This window comes from Heloderma suspectum, chromosome 1 (genome assembly GCF_057233095.1).
Source record: "Heloderma suspectum isolate Gila_16-S chromosome 1, 16-S_ref, whole genome shotgun sequence".
NCBI classification, from domain to species: Eukaryota; Metazoa; Chordata; class Lepidosauria; order Squamata; family Helodermatidae; genus Heloderma; species Heloderma suspectum.
The window spans coordinates 72550134-72571647 of record NC_139458.1 but is presented as its reverse complement, the minus strand read 5'-3'; the positions used below and the strand labels follow the sequence as shown (position 1 = coordinate 72571647).

The following is a 21514-nucleotide window of genomic DNA, read 5'->3' as shown; positions in this document are numbered from 1 at the left end:
TTCAACATTTTTATTAATGACTTCGATGAGGAAGTGCAGGGAATGCTTATCAAATTTGCAGATGACACAAAATCTTCTCGCTCATCCTGGAGTGCAGGACACGGAATAATGGGCTCAAGTGACAGGAAGCCAGATTCCGGTTGAACATCAGGAAAAACTTTCTGACTGTACGACAATGGAACCAATTACCTAGGGAGGTGGTGGGCGCTCCCACACTGGAGGCGTTCAAGACGAGGCTGGACAGCCATCTGTCAGGGATGCTCTGACTTGGATTCCTGCATTGAGCAGGGGGTTGGAATTGATGGTCTTATAGGCCCCTTCCAACCTTACTATTCTATGATTCCCCTTCGTATACCATTAAACTAATTCATCATGTCTTCCTATTGTGATTTACCAGGCCTGAGCTACTATGTGTTCAGATTTCATTATTTTAATAACGTACTGTTCATTCCCCTCCCCACTTCAAATTCCCCCTTAGTATTGCTAGCAATGTTCACACTAACCTATTCTAGAATAGTTTGAGAAGTTGACTACAGTGACTGCTGAAAGAAGGGATTTATAGTGGCATTTAATTTGAATAAGGGCTTAGTACCAAACCTGTTTTATGGACAACCTCTGGGGGAGTGCAGTGAAGTGGTAGATCATCCACTCCTTCCAAATCCCTGCCAGCCAGCACTGGCTGAGGAATGCTGGGAGTTGTAGGACCTTTTTCTGTCCACACATGCATAGGAGTGTACCCTTAGTTATTAAAGCTTAGAGTAGTTGAGCACTGAACAGAATACTGTTCTTCAGCCCTGTGTAACTATAAACAGCCCTTATGTTTCTAGGCCAGGGGGTGGGCAACTTGTGACCCTCTAGTTGTTTTGGCCTACAATTCTAATCATCCCTCACCATTGGCTCTGCTGACTAGGGCTGATGGGAACTGTAGGCAAACAAACATTGCTTATCCCTGGTTAAGAGGACAGCAGCCAAAAGCATAAAGGCGTGTTGTCGTTTTTTAAAGGTTAAGATTCGTATTCAGCTATATTAGGTTTGTCTTTAAAAAATAAAGAAATTCGCGAATACTTTATTTAAGTATTCCTTAACGCCACCAAGTTAATGGTGCCATTGCGTCATCTTTTTTCTTTTTTAAATGAAGCACTGTAACCTCTGAAACATTCCTCACATCTTGAGTTGCTTCACAGGGACTCGTGAATCAAAGCTTCCTGGGAGGTGGCCGATTCGGAGGAAAAGTCAAACGCGGGAGTTGTAACTTGTCCCCAAATCCGGCAGAACAAGTTGTGGGAGCGGGTAGGTGGGAAGAGAGGAAGTAAACACTAAACCGTTTTTAAAACTGGACGTTTTCAGTCGGGTGCTCTTTAAAAGCCACAGAAACGCTCGCTTTCCTGCTGCCCCTCCCCGCTCTTCCCTTCGAAGCAAACCCCGGCCAAATAGGCTGCACACCTGAGGTACTCTAAGCCGCGCCCCTTGCGCGCCCGCGTCGGCAACAGCCGCCGTCGCAACGCGGAGAACGAAAAGCCGAGCGGCAAAGCCGCCCCGTCGCAGAGGCGCGAGTGCCCTTCGGCTCGCTCGAGAAAGGGCCCTCATGTTCCGCCAGGTGCTGCTGGGCCGCGTGGCGCCCCGAATGTTGCCCCTTGTGGCTGCTGTGCTGCTCCAGCGGAAGGAGAGGAAAGAGACCGGCCTGTATCACTGGCGGGTAATATTATGGGCTGACTCTGAAGCGAGTGCCGCCGCCCCCCCCCCACGCGCAAACTTCCGCGCGGGCATAAGTAGTGGGGAAACCGCGGCAGCTTCCCTCCCTTTGGTGGATTCAAGGCAGAGCCTCTTTCAGCGTCAGGAAAGCGAATAAAAACTTGGACGGTGGAAGGACCGCGGCAAGGCTCTAGGTTCGGAGGAGGAGCAAAGAGAATGGCCGGGGCTTGACAGCTCCTGCGCCTGTAGTGGTTGTGGAGAAGAAGAGGGAATTTCGGCAGGTGTCGCTTGCCCGGCAGACTAGAAACCAGTGAAAGCTGGTGGCTCTAATTTCGGTGGGGCTGTGAGTCCCTTCTGGGTTTCAGTCAGAACCAGACAGAACTCTGAAGGAGCTATCCAAGGTGCTGAACCTACTTTGGGGATAGGGTCCAGCATTTTGGCTCCTTTAGAGTTCTGACTGGAACCCAGAATGGATTCACAGCCACACCGTAATCAGAGCCACCGGCTGCCAGTGCTAGAGAATGTGCCTTCTGGATTTCCCTCTTCTGTGCAATCATGGCAGGTGCAAGAATTCTGCCCACTTTTTCATCTGGACACCCTATTTACATTTTCCAGAAGATACCCTGTATCTCTGCCTTCTCCAACTGGGAGCCCTCCAGAGGTGTTAGACTGCAACTTCCATCATTGGCAGCCAACATGACCAGCACATCTGGAGGGCACCAGGTTGGATGCTGGCTGGGAATGATGGGAGTTGCACTCCAACACATCTGGAGGGCATTCAGTTGGGGGAAGCTGCATCCTCAGTGGTGGTGTTTGTGGAAGACTGGAAGCTTTTCTCAGCCTTGTAAAACAACAAGGGGTGCTTCCAAACCAGACAAGGCTTTTATCACACCATCCCCTCAGTCATTCACAGAGTTTTATACAGGATCCAGACAATGTCTTCCAGTCATAACCTTCCTGGGTTTTCCCACTCTGTCTTTTCTCTTACCACAGAAAATCTGTTAAGGAGAAAAAGATGGACTAGCTGCACAATGCCTTCTAATTGATAGTGCTAAGAGCCCTCTGTCTGGAAGCTCCAATGCTTCAGCTACCCATGATCTTTCTCCTGGCTAGGCAACCATTAAAGATCCAAGAATTCTATATTCTGTCTGATCAACCTGACCCACCCTGTTTAGCCTACCTGTCTCAGTTGCAGTCCGAGGGTGCTTCCAGATGGAGGGATCCTAGTGCTAACAATTAAAAGGCATTGTCCAGATGATTACCTCTTCCATTTGTAGTCCTCCTGTGACTTCTTGCTGCGTCTTCTGTTTTTCTTATTACAGAAAATATGTTAAGGAGGGAAAGATGGAATTGCTGCACAATGTCTTTTGACTGGTAATGCTAGGAGTCCTCTGTCTGGAAGCACCCAGAGTCTACATGGACAATGTTGGTGTAAAGATCGTGCTCCACTTCTGCATCTGATTATCTGCTCGTGATTCATGGCAGTGGCCTTCCCTCTGACCAAAGAATCTACATCTTGTGTTTCTTCATTGTGACTTCTTTTCACCAGCCTTTGTGGTGATGTGCAGGATGAAAGGAGCATTGCTGGCCTGGCCTGTGATAATCTTTCTTTTTTTTAATTTAAAAACAACAATAGATTAACACTCAATTGGTGTTACCAGTATATTAAAACAATTTGTACAACTGCACAAATCCATATGGCAGATCTGCTCCATTGATTACAGAACACCAGTAAACAACTTTAAATAACAGCCAAGCAAACTAAGTTGAAAATAGTGTAACATGATCACCTGTGCCAGGTGGTAGAATGGCAGGATAGAAAAATGCAGAAGAGCATACAAGGACAGATCAGCCTTGGCATGCAGCTATGATGATAGCTGAGAGCCTGAGTATAAGGTTTACCTGCAGGATTTTTGTGCCTACATATTTTTACTTTTAGTGGTAGAATCCCACCCCCACCCCCCAGTTTCAACTTGAATTGTGAAGGGGCTAATAAACTTGCTTCCCAGTTGTTTTCTCTGTGAACCTTTTGGAGTTTACATATAGCTGACTGCTACTTTCCTTAACCTATAGGCATTTTCTTATGCAAAAAAATACAAAGGGTTGCATTTGCAATAACTTACATGATGACTACTTACAGTCAGCGTGTCAGAACCTGACGCTGACTGCTCATACTACCTCCACCAGCTTGTACTTCATGACCTGTGCTTTTTCCTGAACACTTTCCTCCTATTGTTTGCAACTCAAGTTTTGTTTTACATTTCCCTGTATAAATGGGACAGATTCTTAGAGTTGACTCTTCAAAACATGTATTCTTCTTGTTAGAGTAAAGCCATGAAAGTTAGAACTTGCTAGTATTTATTGTATATCTAATCCTTTAAACACTCAGAGATGTGAAATGTATGTATTGAGGGAAATGTTTGTTGTTGTTGTTGTTCAGTCGTTCAGTCGTGTCCGACTCTTCGTGACCCCATGGACCATAGCACGCCAGGCCTTCCTGTCCTGCGCTCTCTCCCGGAGCGTGCTCAAGTTCATATTCATTGCATCCGTAATGCTATCTAGCCATCTCATCCTCTGCCGTCCCCTTCTCCTTTTGCCTTCAGTCTTTCCCAGCATCAGGGTCTTTTCCAGGGAGTTTTCTCTTCGCATTAGGTGGCCAAAATATTTGAGCTTCAGCTTCATTATCTGTCCTTCCAATGAGCAGTCAGGGTTGATTTCCTTTAGGATGGACTGATTTGACCTCCTTGCAGTCCAGGGGACTCGTAAGAGTCTTCTCCAGCACCACAGTTCGAAAGCATCCATTCTTTGGCGCTCAGCCTTCCTTATAGTCCAGCTCTCACAGCCATACATTACTACTGGGAAAACCATAGCTTTGATTAGACAGACCTTTGTCGGCAAGGTGATGTCTCTGCTTCTTACTATGCTGTCTAGGTTTGCCATAGCTTTCCTCCCAAGGAGCAAGCGTCTTTTAATTTCATGGCTACAGTCACCGTCTGCGGTGATCTTGGAGCCCAAGAAAGTAAAATCTGTCACTGCTTCCATTTCTTCCCCTTCTATATGCCAGGAAGTGATAGGGCCACATGCCATGATCTTCGTTTTTTTAATGTTGAGTTTCAAACCAGCTTTTGCACTCTCCTCTTTCACCCTCAACAAGAGGCTCTTGAGATCCTCTTCGCTTTCTGCCATTAGGGTGGTATCGTCTGCATATCTGAGGTTGTTGATAATTCTCCCGGCAATCTTAATTCCGACCTCTGATTCATCCAACCCGGCATTTCTCATGATGTACTCTGCATATAAGTTAAATAAGCAGGGTGACAATATACAGCCTTGTCGTACTCCTTTCCCAATTTTGAACCAATCGGTGGTTCCATCTCTGGTTCTTACTGTTGCTTCTTGACCCTCGTACAGGTTTCTCAGGAGACAGGTAAGGTGGTCTGGTACTCCCATCACTTTAAGAATTTGCCGTAGTTTGTTGTGATCCACACAATCAAAGGCTTTAGCGTAGTCAATGAAGCAGAAATAGACGTTTTTCTGTAATTCTCTTGCTTTCTCCATGATGCAGCGAATGTTGGCGATTTGATCTCTAGTTCCTCTGCCTCTTCTAAACCCAGCTTGTACTTCCGGTAGTTCTCGGTTCGCATACTGCTGAAGCCTAGCTTGTAGGATTTTGAGCATCACCTTGCTGGCATGTGAAATGAGCGCAATTGTGCGGTAGTTTGAACACTCTTTGGCGTTGCCCTTCTTTGGAATTGGAATGTAAACTGACCTTTTCCAGTCTTGTGGCCACTGTTGAGTGTTCCAGATTTGTTGGCATATTGAATGCAGCACTTTAACAGCATCATCTTTTAGGATTTTAAATAGCTCAGCTGGAATACTGTCATCTCCACTAGCTTTGTTGTTACTAATGCTTCTTAAGGCCCACTTGACTTCACTCTCGAGGATGTCCGGCTCAAGTTCAGTGACCGCACTATCATGGCTATCAGGGACATTCAGATCTTTCCTGTATAGTTCTTCTGTGTATTCTTTCCACCTCTTCTTAATCTCATCTGCTTCTGTTAGGTCCCTGCCTTCTTTGTCCTTTATCATGCCCGTCTTTGCACAAAACGTTCCCTTGAGATCTCCAATTTTCTTGAAGAGATCTCTAGTCTTTCCCATTCTGTTGTTTTCCTCGATTTCTTTGCATTGTTCATTTAAGAAGGCCTTCTTGTCTCTCCTTGCTATTCTCTGGAACTCTGCATTCAGTTGGGTATATCTTCCCCTTTCTCCCTTGCTTTTCGCCTCCCTTCTTTCGTGAGCTACTTGTAAAGCCTCATCAGACAGCCACTTGGCTTTCTTGCATTTCTTTTTCTTTGGGACGGATTTCGTTGCTGCCTCCTGAACAATGTTACAGACCTCCGTCCATAGTTCCTCAGGCACTCTGTCTATCAGGTCTAATCCCTGAAATCTATTCCTCACCTCCACTGTATATTCATCAGGGATATTAGCTTTCATTTTTTTGAGTTCATTGTAGATCATTCTAAAGTATTCACTCAATGTGCTGGAGAAATTAAATGGGTAGATAGTTCCTAGCATTTTATTCTACAGTGCTGTGGCATAAATCTATGTTGTCTCGCCTTCATATTTGATGTTTGCCTTTCTGGCTTTCTCATTGTTAGAAGCATATCATGGCACCACAGGAGTTTTGAGACAGACACAAAAAGAAAGAGAAATAAAACTGTAAGATACGTACATAGTGTCTTCCTTCCCTAAGTGTTAAGCCCATTGGCTGCTTTGGAAGAGACAACACTTGAGACTTATGGTGATTTTGTAATATTTATTTTATTTTCAAATACACAAGCAAAAGCCCACTGGCAGCTTGCAGACTCCTAAACATGCAGATAGCACGTCTGTTAAACCTGCATCAGATTTCCAGAAAGCAAGTTGTGCATCCCTTGCTGTCAGCTGCACCCCAGTTTCAGCTAGCTCCAACCACAAATTTTAATCTGTCTGTCTCTGTCCAATTTAAACTGCAGAGCTGGCTTAAATTATTTGTCTTCTCTTCACTGTACCTTTAGCATGGCTTTCCCCAAGCTTTAACTGTTATTACATTCTAAAAGCTGGAGAATGATTCTCAACTGTCCTGAAGCATTGACTCATTCACAGTGATCAAGATGGCTAAACACTATATAGGAGCTATAAAAGATTGGAACTGTTCAACTTAGAAAGCAGATAAGTAAAAACAACTATGACAAAATTATTGAACGTCATTAGAGACATGTGAGTGAGTTGGTGAATGCATTTTAATTTTACTCATAGACATCCAATTAAATTCAAATGAACAAGTCCAAGGCCTAGTAGGTGACCAATACACCACACATAGATTTCACTGGCTTTGGAAAGATTTCATAGATTTCACTGCTTATTAGCAACAGGAGTTTCTAAATTGTTGAATGTTTGGTCCTTTGCTAGATGTCAAGATAGTTATGAATGCAGCTTCCTACTTTCTATATTCCTAAGTGTCTGGTTGTTGAAAACAGATAGATAACCGTGGTTAGCTTACTGCCTCCTCATGTGTTCCTTCAAAGTGTTTTGTCCTAGTGGAGCCACAGAACAGGTCTAGAAGAATAACTGGTGTGACCAACCATGGCAGTCCTTAACATTTTACATGTTTGCTAGATAAAATTAGTTAAAGTTGTTAATATATTTTGGGCTGATTATCTTTGCAGCGTGAGAAGCACCCTTACTACAATCTCACGGTAAAAATACTCCGAGCCAGAAACATTAAAGGAACAGATTTGTGTAAGTATCTGGATATTTTATCTTGGTTTCTTCCGCATGTCTCATTGACCCAGTTCGCACACTTAAACAACCCACAGTTTGTTAACCATAAGTTGTTTGGGAGCAAATGGACATGCTGGGTCCTGACCGCTCACCCGCTTCCGGTGCGCTAATTTATTTATGCGTTTATGTGGAGAGCATAAAGAGCATTAAAAAAGCTAATTTATGCTTTTCTGTTGAGAACATAAATTGTGCTGAATTAATATGGAATAGCAGCAAAATAATCAGGGAATTGATTTTTATGTGACAATGGCTTAAAAATTCCAAGAGTTTGACTTTGGTGACAGCTCCAAACTAGATATTATTCACATCTGGTAGGGGTGCCTCAGACCTGAAGAAAAAAAAAAGATGAACAGTTGTTAAGACTATCTTTGAAATATTTATTACCTAAGATATTTATACCCCACTTTTTCCCTCCAAAAATAATTGCTCACAACAATTTACAAAATAACCCGTAATTAAAGCTAGCTGCTCTGTGAGCAGGAGAGGAAGATGAAGCCAGTGAAGCAAAATGGCATCACTGCCTTTTCCCACCTGCTGCTGCTTCACCAGCTGGGCCTGGGCCCCTCCTTCCCTCAGAGAGGCCATTACAGCCAACTCCAGGAGAGGAAGAAGAATCAATGAACTGTCATCATTGCCATCTCTGTAAAAAGTCCATTGTTTTAATAGCCTGTTGTTGACCTAATGTAAGTCACTCTGGGAGCCTTGTCTACTAAAGAGCAGGATGAAAATGCTTAAAATACATAAATAATTAAACACATTTACAACAACCTAAAAGTAGCAGCAAAGACAAAAACACAACCCAAACTAGCAGTCTTTAAATAAAATTTAAGTAAAAATAATGAGTAATATGCTTGTTTAAAGATAAATATATTTAATTTCCAGTGGAATGCACAGATAAAGGGGATGATGACCTAATCTCTTGGAGCAGGGAGTTCCGCATACAGTGTACCCCTCTCGTGTCTTGCCACCAACTGTGCCTCTGAGAGCAGTGGCACATGCCAGAGGGGTGCAGCAGCTGATCCTACAAGATGAGCAGGTTCATATGGGAGGAGATGGTCTTTCAAGTAGCCAGGTCCCAAGCCATTTAGGGCTTTAAAGATAATAATCACCACCTTAAATTGCCTGCAGAAACAAAGTGGCAGCCAGTGCTCAATACCATACACATGGCCCCTGCAGTTTGCCCCAGTCAAAATTCTAGCAGCAGCATTTTGCACTAGTTGAAGTTTCTGAGTGGTTTTCAGGGGCAGCCCCACCTAGTACATGCTACAGTAGTCCACTTGAGAGGTAACTAATGCATGTAGGACCATAGCCATGTCTCACTTTCCCAGGAATGGATGCTGAAGCTGGGCAAAAGCACTCCTGGCCACAGCGAATGCCTGAGCATCTAAGATCAGGTCCAGTGATAAACTTATCTTTTAATGGGTGTACAACCCCATCCAGAACAGGCTGACATCTTGTCCTTGGAGCAGTAGGCTTCCTAACCAATAGTGCCTGTATGTTGTCCAGATTTAATTTATTTGTTTACCCTCACCCTGTCCATCACTGACTCCAAACACACATTCAGAACCTCCTGAGCCTCCCCAGTGTATGAGGGAGATATACAGCTGTGTACTATTAGCATACTAAAGAAAACCCACTCTCCATCTCTGGATTATCTCTCCCAGTGATTTCATGCAGATGTTGAAAAGCATAAGGGACAAAATCTAACCCTATGCGACCCCCAATGTTTCAGGCCAGGGTACAGCACTGAAATGGCCTTGGGTGCTCAGACTGACGGCCTACTCCAGGTGAAAGACAGGGGAGTGCTAACCTGTTGATCTTCCTGGATCTCTCAGCAGCTTACTGGATCAGCTCTGCAGGATGGGGGTTTGGGGGCACTGTGCTACAGTGGTTCTGCTCCTACCTGTAAGGCCAATTCCAGAGAGTGGTACTGGGGGATTCCTGTTGTACCCCATGCTATTAAGCTGTGGGGTGCCACAGGGTTTTATTCTCTCCTCCATGCTGTTCAACATCTATATGAAGCCATTGGGTGAGGTCTTTAGGAGTTTTAGGGCGGGGTGTCACCAGTACTGTGATGATGCTCAGCTCATGATGAGGGCCAGTAAACTGAAGCTGAATTCTGACAAGTTGGAAGCTCTGTGGATTGGTGGTTCCCAAGTCTGGGAAATGGGTAAGTGACCTGTCCTGGATGGGGTTGCACTCCCCCTGAAGGAGCAGGTGTGTAGCTTGGGCGTACTCCTAGATCCATTTCTGTCACTGGAGCCCCAGGTAGACTCTGTGGCCTGGAATACTTGGGGCCTGTTTCAGCTGATCCGCCAGCTACGGCCTTTCCTGGACAGGGATAATCTAGTCACAGTAGTGCACGTGCTGGTAACTTCCTGATTAGACTACTGCAGTGCACTTTACGTGGGGTTGCCGTTGAAGAAGATTTGGAAGTTATAGCTAGTGCAAAATGCAGCAGCTAGATTGTTGACCGGAACATCTCGCAAAGATAACATAACACCAGTCTTAAAGGAATTGCACTGGCTGCCGATATGCTTCCAGTCGGAATTCGAGGTGCTAGTGATGACTTTTAAAGCCCTAAGCAGCTTGGGACCTCGATATTTGAGCGAGCGCCTCCCTCTATATATGCCTGCCAGAAGACTGAAATCTGTTGGAGGAGCCCTCCTCTGTGTCCCACCACTGCAAGACATACGCTATGGTGGGACATGGGAGAGGGCTTTTTCTGCTGTGGCACCATGGTTGTGGAATGCCCTCCCCTTGGAGGCCCAATTGGTGCAGACATTGGTTTCATTTCGATGTCAAGTGAAAACATGTCTTTTTATCAAAGCCTTTGAGGGCTAAATGCATTCCCTAAAGTAGCACACTGTTTTAACTGTTTTATTGTTTTAGATTTTAAATTGGTATTAGCTTGCTTAATGGTTTAATATGTTTTTAGCTGTTTAACTTATTTGTTGTTTTATACTGTCTAAATTGATTTTATCTGTATGCTGCCCTGAGATCCTAATGATATAGGGAGGGATATAAATGTTTTAAATAAATAAAATAAATAAGCGTATTATGGTTTTGGGTCTTTGCTACGTATTTTCCATCTATAGTTCCAGTATTTAGGAAGCCTTTGGCTGCCAGTTAACTGCCTATAGCTGATCAATACACTTCAAACAAAGTGTACACCAAAAATTGTTTTAGGTGGCTTCAATTTTGGTTTTGCACTAACAAGAATTAGTAAAGAAAAATCTTTTTATTTGAAATATGCTCATAACATCACATCAAAATATATTGTGCATATAAAAACATGCTTTGTTGTTAAACAGAGAATTACTAAAGATCTTTAATCCTAATTGCTTAAAAAAGAGAGATCTCATTTTAAGTACCAAGTTCCCCATTCAGTACTGAATAGGCCTGGTGAGCTCCTGCATTATAAAATCAGCACATATTTATATCTTTTTTGTGTAGAAATTACCTCATAACTAATATTATCTCCTGTTCCATAAACTAGGGCTCACAGTCTTAATTATTTCATTGTTATTAAACATTCTTTAAAAATTAGAACATACATAAAAGGCGTAGATGTATACCTTTCAGGCTGGATAAGATCAATTTTGAATTATACTTTGAGAAGATAACTCCTTACTCAAAATTGCCAATTAAACTTAAGTCTCTTAATTTTTTATAGACATATGTATATCAACCTTTTGATGTACATACCTTCCACAATAGTTTTTGCTCATTAACTGATAAGCGAAAACTTTAAGTACACTTTTGACCTGGAATAATAGAGTCTCAGAGCTATTCATTACTCAAATAATGTTTTGGCCCAAGTGATAGGGCGTTAACGTTTTCTCTTTGGATACCATCCAGGTCAACTTGACCATTATTTTTTATGCCAGTTACCCAGAATTCATGTGAATTTCCTTGTGTCTTCTCTTTTGGTACCAGTTACCTTATTACTTAATTGTCTGGATGGATTCCCAGTTACCTTTTTGAAACATGCTTAATTGCCTGGGGCTTGCAGCTCCAAGACAAGACAGCTTTTGCTTGTCTGTGTGGGGTGGTGGGGGTGGAGGGCAGGGGATAGTCACTTTCTTCAGTAAACCTTTTGAGCACATTGAGGGCAGTGCCACCAACCTTTTGTGGCAGATCTATGGCAAATGGCAAAGGTGTTGATCACAGGTCCCTCCACATTTCCTTCTGAAACCTGCATGGAAGGACTAGAGTCACCACAAAATGGTCCCTCCCCCAGCCCCTTCCCAGCATGGTGGCCCAGAAGGATACCATGGCTGATGGTATTGAAAGCCACTGAAAACTCCAGCAGAACCAACAGGAATGTATTGCCCTGTCTGTCTCCTGGCAAAGATCCCTACTAAGGTGATCAAGGCTGTTTCTGTTTCAAAACCAGGCCTGAAGCCAGACTGAAATACATCCAAATAATTAGTTTCATTGAGGAATTCTTGGAGTTTGTTCACCACTACATGTTCAAGTACCGTACCCGAAAACTTAATGATACTAGCCAATAGTTATTTAAAACAGAGGGATCTGAAAATTTTAGCAGAGGATGAACTACTGCCATTTTTAGGCAGGATAGAATAGAACCCTCACATAAAAAAGAGTTGACAATTTCCACTACCTATTACAAGCCAGGCTGGGCAAGGGCCAAGCATGCACATGGACAACTTCATTGATCCAAGAATCCTGTCCATATTATTGTATTGGATGTTATTGTACCATTGGACTTTGAATCTTAAATTATGTAAAACAAGCTATACCAAAAGAGTGCTAAGAGGTTGCACTGTATTTACTAGCCATGTGGGGTGGGAATCACTGGAAAGATGCTTCAGAGCCTTCTAAAAATAATTGTTGTTGAAGATTTGGGAAACTGAAATTAGTTAAATTCCCTGGCTTTAAGAAATCAGTATAGGCTTCAGTTGGTTAAACAAGAAAAACATGAGTTAGCAGATAAGTTTCTTTGGTTACATTTAAACCCTGTCATGGAATTAATGAGCTAATACCACTATTATTGCTGTTGTTTTATTATTATTGCTCTGCCTCTGCTAAAAGGTAGGCTTCTTTGAAGACCACCTTCTCTTCTTCCTAGCTTTCTGCTATATGTGGAGAAAGCAGAGTTCTTGCTGGAAAACTCTGCCATGGCAAAATTTCTGTCTTCTTCCTTCTAGTGTCTGAGGCAGATTGCTATGTGGAATTGTGTCTTCCAACTGCATCGCCAATCATTTACCGAACTCAAGTTATTGACAACTCCAGAGACCCAGAATGGAATGAAACTTTTCAGTATAGAATTCACAGTGCTGTCAAGGTAAAGGATGGTTCTACTTGATACAGAATGATTTATATATGGTAGCCTTCCTTGACTTAAGAACGATGGAAATGGCTTAATTTCCTGAAAACAAAATATTTTCATAGGAAAAAATTCAGCCTTGGAAATCATTATTCAGTGGCCTCTCATTCACCATACTTCTGTCTCTGCTGTCTTGTGACTCTTTTCTCTGCTGCTCTCATTTTACTCCTGCAGTATTATTCTTGGCACCTGTGCTGGCCCATTACAACTGAGACAGGAAACCCTGATAGCCCTGTGCTCTTCTCTCAAGCTGAGGAAACAGCAGGGAGGAAAAGGTCTCAGTGAGCTGCTTACATAGGCAACTAGCAAAATGCATTGCTGACCTAATATCATGCTAAATGCATTATTTTGGTATCAGTTATTCATATGGCATGATTGCTAGTATGATATACTACAGCTTTCCCCCAAACTGGTGCCCTCCAGATGTGTTGGACTACAACTTTCAGCATTCCCCAGCCAGCCATGCTGGCTGGAGAATGCTGGGAGTTGAAGTCCAACACATCTGGAGGGCATCAGGTTGCAGAAGGCTGATCTACTATGATCCAAAACAAGCCCAGATTTTATATGCTTGCAGAGACACCCAGAATAAATGGGGGAAATCATGATAGCCTATTGTAGTTTTTGGAGAAGATATCAAAATAAGAGGTTGCTCAATCCTTATCTAACAAAATGTTAAGTTCAAATTCTGACAGTGATCCTGGACTGTAGACTGTCATGACTGAATAAAATAACACAGCAAACTTGAACTTTCTGTGTCAAACCCTGATAAGTCAGGAAAAGCAAAAGCCTTTCCAAACTACTATTTGCACAGATTAGGGTTCTTAAATGGAGTGGTGATACTTATGGATGAATACAGATAACCAACTCACCACAGTTAAAGTGGGGAACCTTATGTTTTTTCAGTGTGTGCTAAAGTGTGATAGAGTGCAGCAATACATACAAACCTCATGGCTGTGGCTTCCTTTATTTATTTATTTATTTAATTTCTATATTGCCCAATAGCCGAAGCTCTCTGGGCGGTTCACAAAAATTAAAACCAAACAGCACACAATAAAACAATACAAAATATATAGAACATTAAAAGCACAATATAACAATACAACCACAATATAACTTAGCAGCAGTGCAGGAGTTTAAAATACAGATTTAAAACAGCAAAGCTAAAACTTCAGAAAGCTAAAATGCTAAAATGCCTGGGAAAATAAAAAGGTCTTCACCTGGCGCCGAAAGGAATACAATGTAGGTGCCAGGCGAACCTCACTAGGGAGCTCATTCCAGAGCCGGGGTGCCACAGCAGAAAAAGCCCTCCTCCTAGTAGCCACCCGCCTCACTTCCTTTGGCAGGGGCTCACGGAGAAGGGCCGCTGACGATCACCTTAAGGTCCGGGCAGGCACATATGGGAAGAGGCGATCCTTCAGATAACCTGGCCCCAAGCTGTTAAGGGCTTTAAATGTTAATACAAGCACTTTGAATTGGGCCTGGAAATGGACTGGCAGCCAGTGCAGCTAGAAAAGTACTGGCGTAATATGAGCTCGCAGGCCAGTCCCTGTTAACGATCTTGCTGCCCTATTTTGGACCAGCTGAAGCTTCCGGACCGTTTTCAAAGGCAGCCGCACGTATAACACATTGCAGTAATCCAGACGAGAAGTTATCAGAGCATGGATAACTGTAGCTAGGCTATCTCTGTCCAGATAAGGGCGTAGTTGGTATACCAGCCTAAGCTGATAAAAAGTGCTCCGTGCCACTGAGTTCACCTGTGCCTCAAGTGACAGTTCTGGATCCAAGAGCACCCCCAAACTACGAACGTGATCCTTTAGGGGGAGTACAATTCCCTCCAGAACAGGTTGAATATCACCTAGCCGGGCAGACGAACCACCCACTAACAGTACCTCTGCCTTGTCTGGATTGAATTTCAGTTTATTGGCCCTCATCCAGTCCATTACCGTGCCCAGGCATTGATTCAGAATGGCCACTGCCTCACCTGGTTTTGATGAGAAAGAGAGGTAGAGCTGGGTGTCATCCGCATATTGATGGCACCTCAGCCCACACCTCCGGATAATAGGGATGTCAGAGAATTTCGCCACGGATCTCGGTGAGGCCGAATGCCAGTGCATTTGGCCCCCTGAACTCCGTGGCGGAACGGCCTGCCCCCCCGCGGATCCCCCCTGGGGCAAGACTTACCTGGGGCGGATCTTCCAGGCGGTGGCGGCTGCGGCAGTGGCGGTGGTGGCTGCGGCGGCTGGTCTTCCGACCGGCTGCTGCCGCCGCCGCCATTTCCAGTCTTGTTAAAAAAAAAGAAAAGAAGTAAATAGGCTACGTAAATCTTTACGTAGCCTATCATGGCTGGGTTAAAAAAAAAAAACACGACGTGATAGGCTACATAAATCTTTACGTAGCCTATCATGGCTGGGTTTAAAAAAAAAAACACGACGTGATAGGCTACGTAAAGATTTATGTAGCCTATCACGTCGTGTTTTTTTTTTTTAAAAAAACAAACCACATACGCAAATGGCGGAGGCTACGGCCGCCACCATTTGCGTTCCTTATTTTTGGCCGTCTTAGTCTACGTAAATATTTATGTAAACTATGACGGTGAAAATAAAGGGGAACGCAAATAGCAAAGCAGGCGCTATTTGCGTCCCTTTTTGATTTGCCGTTTCAGCCGACGTAAAGATTTACGTAGGCTAAAACGGTGAATCAAAAAGGGACACAAATAGCGCCCGCTACACTATTTGCATTCCCCTTTATTTTCGCCGTCATAGTCTACATAAATATTTACATAGATTCAGACGGCCAAAAATAAGGAACGCAAATGGCGGCGGCCGTAGCCGCCGCCATTTGCGTACGCGGGTTCCCCCCCCCGAGCCCTCTGCGGCCAGAAATCCAGCTGCGGACAGCTCTGGGCTGGGCCTGGCCAGCTGCTCTGTGGAGCTGCCGCGGAGCACAGCTGGCCATCGAGGATTTCGGGGGGGAGGGACGGAACGCCTCCCCCCCCATCCAGAATTCCAGGGGGGAGGGACGGAACGCCTCCCCCCCCACCATCAACACAATCTGCGAAAGGTAAGTCACTTTCGTACATCCCTACCGGATAACCTCCCCCAGCGGTTTCATGTAGATGGTAAACAGCATAGGGGATAAAATAGAGCCCTGTGGAACCCCATGGCACAATTGCCATGGCACAGAGCAATAATCCCCCAGCACCACCTTATGGAATTGGCCATCCAAGTAGGAGCGGAACCACTGTAGTGCAGTGCCTCCAACTCCCAACCCAGACAACCTATCCAGAAGGATACCATGGTCGATGGTGTCGGAAGCTGCTGAGAGGTCCAGGAGAATCAACAGGGTCGCACTCCCCCTGTCCCTCTCCCGGCAGAGGTCATCCCACAGGGCGACCAAGGCAGTTTCCGTTCCAAAACCAGGCCTGAAGCCTGAGTGAAATGGATCTAGATAATCCGTTTCATTCAAGAGTGCTTGGAGCTGTCCTACAACCACCCGCTCAAGCACCTTGCCCAGGAAAGGGATGTTGGCCACTGGCCTATAATTGTTAACATCCTCTGGGTCCAGGTTAGGCTTTTTCAGGAGTGGTCTAATTACCGCCTCTTCTAAAGCGGCAGGCACCACTCCCTCTCTCAAGGAGGAATTTACAACCTCCTGGACCCAGCCGGACATCCCCTCCTTGTTTGATTTAATAAGCCATGAAGGGCAAGGGTCAAGCACATAAGTGGTCGATCGGACTTGGCCAAGCACCTTGTCCACATCCTCAGGCCTCAGTAACTGAAACTCATCCAATAAAACTGGACCAGATGGTGCTCTGAACGCCTCTATCAATGGAACTGCATTAATTGTGGTGTCCAGTTCATGACGAATCTGAGCGACTTTATCTTCAAAGTGCCTTGCAAACTTATCACAGCGTGCCACCGAGGGTTCTACTGTCTCTCTCTCTGGCCCAGAATGTAGCAGGCCGCGAACCACTCGGAAAATCTCCACTGGATGACACTGAGAAGATGCAGTGCTGGTGGAAAAGAACTGTCTCTTTGCCACCCTCACCACCACAGAGTAGGCTTGATAGTGGGCTCTTAACTTTGTTCGGTCAGACTCAGCACGAGTTTTCCTCCACATGCGTTCTAGCCGTCTTCCCTCTTGCTTCATTGCCCTCAGCTCAGGTGTATACCAAGGAGCTGGCTGGGCTCTGCTCAGAGGGAGAGGGCGCTTGGGCGCAATCGTGTCAACCGCCCGAGTCATCTCTGCATTCCACAGAGCGACCTGGGCTTCGATAGGAGCACCAGCCATACCAGCAGGAAAATCCCCCAGAGTCCTCTGGAATCCATCGGAATCCATTAATCTCCGGGGTGGACCATTTTAATAGGTCCCCCACCCTTGCAGAGGGGGAAGGCTGCCAGGAGTCTAAACCTCAGCAGGAGGTGATCTGACCATGACAAAGGGACAGATGTTAATTCCTCCACTTTCAGATCACCATCCTCCTGCCCAGTCAAGAAAACCAGATCAAGCGTGTGTTCTTTTATATGCGTTGGGCTGATGACATGTTGGGACAGCCCCATGGTTGTCATGGCGGCCATGAAGTCCTGAGCTGCCCTGGATACAGCGGCCTCAGCATGGAAGTTGAGATCCCCCAGGACCATCATCCTAGGGGTCCTCAACATCAAGTCCGAGACCTCCGTCACCTCAGGCAGGGAGTCTGATGGGCAGCGGGGTGGGTGGTACACCAACAGAATCCCTAGTCTGTCCCGGGTACCCAACACAAGGTACAAACACTGAAGATCTGCACTCAAATGGGTAGGAAGCCTAGAGAGGGAGATTGAATTCCTATAGACCACAGCAACCTCCCCTCCCCGACCCTTGAGTCGGTGCTGGTGCTGCACTGAGTACCCAGGAGGGCACAACTGGGAGAGAGTGACCCCTCCCAGTTCCCCCACCCAGGTCTCAGTAATACATACCAGGTCAGCCCCCTCATCCACAATCAAATCATGGATGAGGGAGATTTTATTTTGGGCTGTCCTGGCATTCAGCAGCAGCACCACCAGGCCTGAGGGCAGACTGGTAAGGCTGCCAGGAACCATCAGGTTGAGGGAAGAACCAGAAGAGGGGACAGCTGCAAGGTGTTTAGCCCCTCTTCTCCTCAGCTGGCCTGTTAATCCCCCAACACCATACCTCCCCCTGCCCATGACCACAGTTATAGTGGCATCTCCCTAACCCCCTGAGTTGCTCAATAGTCCTCCCAGGCACATATTAAAATGTTAGGATATAAAATGTACAACAGTGTAAAAGAATATAAAAGATAAAAGAGAACAGCAGCTAAGAAGGAGCAGATAAAATCCACGTTTTCCCCTTTCTCCCTGGTCTTTAACGCTTCTGCCCTCTGCTGCTGCTATTTGCTGCTGGTATCTGTGGCTGCTGGTGTCTCTGGAGAGGCAGGTGGGTGGGTCTTCAGGTGCTGTTCCATGTGACTCCAAGTTTGATGCTAAGTGCGCACTTAGTGTTGCACTTGGCATGACGTTGAGGCGCTGCCTCTGGCAGCCCCGCCTTAAGTACCTGTTTGATGGGGGCAGAAGCAGGCTCAGGATCCACCTGGTACAGCTGACTGGTCCTCCTTCCCACAGGCTCCTTCCCTGTAATCTGTTGTTGTTGTTGGTCCACCCTTAGTTACTGATTAGTTCTGTTGCTATGGAGTGAAGACCCATCCTATCATACATTGCTTCAGTATTGTATCACTACTTCCTGGTTCTTCATTGATGGAAGTAGAGAGTTTAATACCATCTCAGTCATAAAAGTTTATTAATCCTGATAGTGTTTGTTTCAAAAAGGTCAGTAAAACAATTTCCCCTATTTCTGGAGTAAGTACAAAAAACGTTCAGACTTAAAAAAGAAAAGATTAACTTGTTTTAAATCTTCAAATGCTTTGCTGATCTCTGAAGCCATCTATTGTGTGTTATTTTAGATTATCCATGTGTGTGTTCTGGTTTTGTTTTTAAATCAGGATGGCAATGTGTGCACATTGCAGTTGCAACAACAAAAATTAAAGTGAAAACAGCTTAGAATACCATTCAATTTACACTTTGAAATCAAGATCACTTAGTAGGGATGGACGAAAGTCCCTTACCTGGTCCTGCAGCTTGCTTCGTGGTGGGGGGGAGGCGCTCCGTTTCTCCCCCCGAAATTCTTGGTGGGGGGGAGGCGCCCCATCCCTCCCCGCCAAAATTCTGGCCGGGGGGGAGGCGCCCGGTCCCTCTGGCCGAAATTCTGGCCAGGGGGGAGGCACCCCGTCCCTCCAGCTGTGAAACCTCTTCTCTTGCCGGGACGCAAATGGTGGCGGCCGTAGCCGCCGCCGTTTGTGTCCCTGCAGTCAGCCGTTATAGGCTACGACTACACGTGCCCAAATAAGGAACGCAGATGGCACCCATGGGTGCCGCCATTTGCATACACGCTTTTTTTCCCCTCCCAAAGTCAGACGTAATAGGCTACGTAAACATTTACGTAGCCTATCACGTTTGTTGTTGTTGTTTTTTTACTTGGAAATGGCGGCGGTGGCAGCCGGTCAGAAGACCGGCCGCCGCACCGCCGCTGGGAGCCGCCACCGCCAGGGACATTCAACCAAGGTAAGTCCCATCCCGGGGGGGTGGCGGGGGGGTGACAGACTGTTTCTCCACCAGTTGTGGGGGGCCGAATGCGTTGGCATTCGGCCTCCCGGAGATTCGTGGAGAAATTCTCCGACATCCCTACTTACATAACACACAACTTGCTCAGTATTCTCACTGCACATAGAACCTTAAATTCAGAGATATGACTACAATTCCTTGCTAAGAAAAAACACACACCTTCAAACACACCAATATTTCAGTAAATTTTAAAAGCTACCTCAGATAACTGCAAATATTTAAATCTTTCAAGATATATAAACAACACTGGTCATCTGACATAGACTGATAAAGATGAGCATATCACCACAGGAGGGTCTCCATGACAATGGATGGAGAAGCCAATGGTGGCTTACCTGGATTTTTCAAGGAGCTGGCTGTTGCCTGTGCAAGGCTCCAGGAATGAGTGCACTGCACCATTTTAAGTCCCTTCATAGGAACATACTTCTGGGTGGGTTGGGGGGATTGGAGTGAATATCATCAGACTGGCAGGGGCTGATCAAATAATACAAGAGGCTTCCCCAGTCCTTCCTTACAGCTGACAAAGCTGCAGACAATCGAACCTTTGAAGCTTTGCATTAATTACTCCACAGCAAACAAAGAAGCACAGGTGCAGCCTTCTTTCTCCCCTGAAGCTCCTGCTGCTGTGTACAATTGAAAGTTTGCATTAATTACTCCCTTTCAGCTGAGAAAACAGCTTCGACATAGCACGTCACAGTCTTTAGGAGAGTTAACCCTCTGAATACTTGAAGCACCGTGGTTCCAACCAGCCCCCTTTCTAATCCCCTTTCTCCTTTCCACTGAAGCTCCCGATGCTACAAAGGATTGAAGCTGTGAATTAATTACTTCCGAAAAGCAAGGAAGCAAATATCACAGATATGCAGCTTCAACATTAAGGCTCCCAAATGTGTTATTTTGACGCATGGGGATCTTGGTAACTTCTGGAGTGTGCATTTCGGGAACAAGCCTCATTGACCGCGATGGGAGTTACTTCTGAGTAGACACACACATGTTTGGGCTGTGAAAGACAGGGACAGGCAACACAGGGATGGGAAACCAGCCCTCTTTCTAACCTGATGCAGCCCAGGGTCGAAGGTGCAAATTAGTTACTTCCGAATGGCAAGAAACCAAGCAATGAAGAATCGCAGCTTCTAGATAGCTTTCAGCCTTTAGGAAATTAGTGTTTTAAAATGTGCTATTTTGATTGAGGGGGATCTCTGTAAATTCTGATGTGGGCATTCAGGAGACAAGGCTCATTGACCATAATGGGAGTTACTTCTGACTAGACACTAATTGGTTTGTGCTGGGAAACACAGGGGCGGGAAACACCCTTTGATAGGGTCATGGTGAAAGGCATACCCCTGTGCAGGGCTAGCATACTCGGGATAAATCTGGGGATTGGGGCACACAACAACTATATCACAGAGAACCTGACTTAAGGAAAAGAATCAGACTTAAAGTAGTCTCTGGAAATCCCTTTTTTCTGCAAAAAGCTCCAGGGTGGCTATGGGATGGCCATGATGTTATGTGCCCCAAACGACCTCGAAATGGAGCCAACTCGCAGCAAATCAACTGTGGAGACAGTCCCCCAGTGGTTAATGTAGGAAAGCCTTAATCCTTAATAAGGCCCCCACTCTTTTGCCACACATTAGAATGTGTGGCAGGAAACTATCTCACTGTGCTTTCTTTAATATTGTCCAAGAAAATCTGTTGTAGAAAACACACCACTTGGTCATCTGTATTGGGCCTATGTCTTAACCGTGGAAACAGGCTGGGAAATTTAAGTGACTTGTTCAGGACTTATATATTTTGCTAGCAGCAGAGCAGGAATTTGGGCAACTAGGTAAGGCTATATTGTCTTTTAATAAAACAAACTGGTTTGAAAATCTGTGATGGAAAGTCTGATAAATGGGGATGTTATAAAAATGCAAAGCCCAGTACATCCACACTGAACTTTTTCTTTTATCTGAAAAGAGTTGAGTTTTTACCTTGAATA

General features: G+C 45.2%; 1 protein-coding gene and 1 long non-coding RNA gene across 2 annotated transcripts in view; one reads left to right on the top strand and one right to left on the bottom strand.

Moving 5' to 3' along the window:
- Window positions 1-1474: 1474 nt before the first annotated feature.
- The window catches only part of PLA2G4F (phospholipase A2 group IVF), a 45907-nt gene continuing 25867 nt past the window's right edge, over window positions 1475-21514 (top strand). Inside the window, exons 1-3 of the mRNA XM_084846529.1 lie at window positions 1475-1696; window positions 7398-7470; window positions 12687-12823. Of these exons, the coding sequence (XP_084702655.1) occupies window positions 1586-1696; window positions 7398-7470; window positions 12687-12823 (321 nt within the window). The 5' untranslated portion in view covers window positions 1475-1585. The remainder of the gene's footprint in view (window positions 1697-7397; window positions 7471-12686; window positions 12824-21514) is intronic.
- LOC146357395 (uncharacterized) lies at window positions 6490-20166 on the bottom strand. Its single transcript, XR_014789524.1, has 3 exons — window positions 19875-20166; window positions 15047-15146; window positions 6490-7840 (listed from the first exon to the last, which is right to left on the bottom strand). It is a non-coding gene; the product is annotated as an uncharacterized LOC146357395 (long non-coding RNA).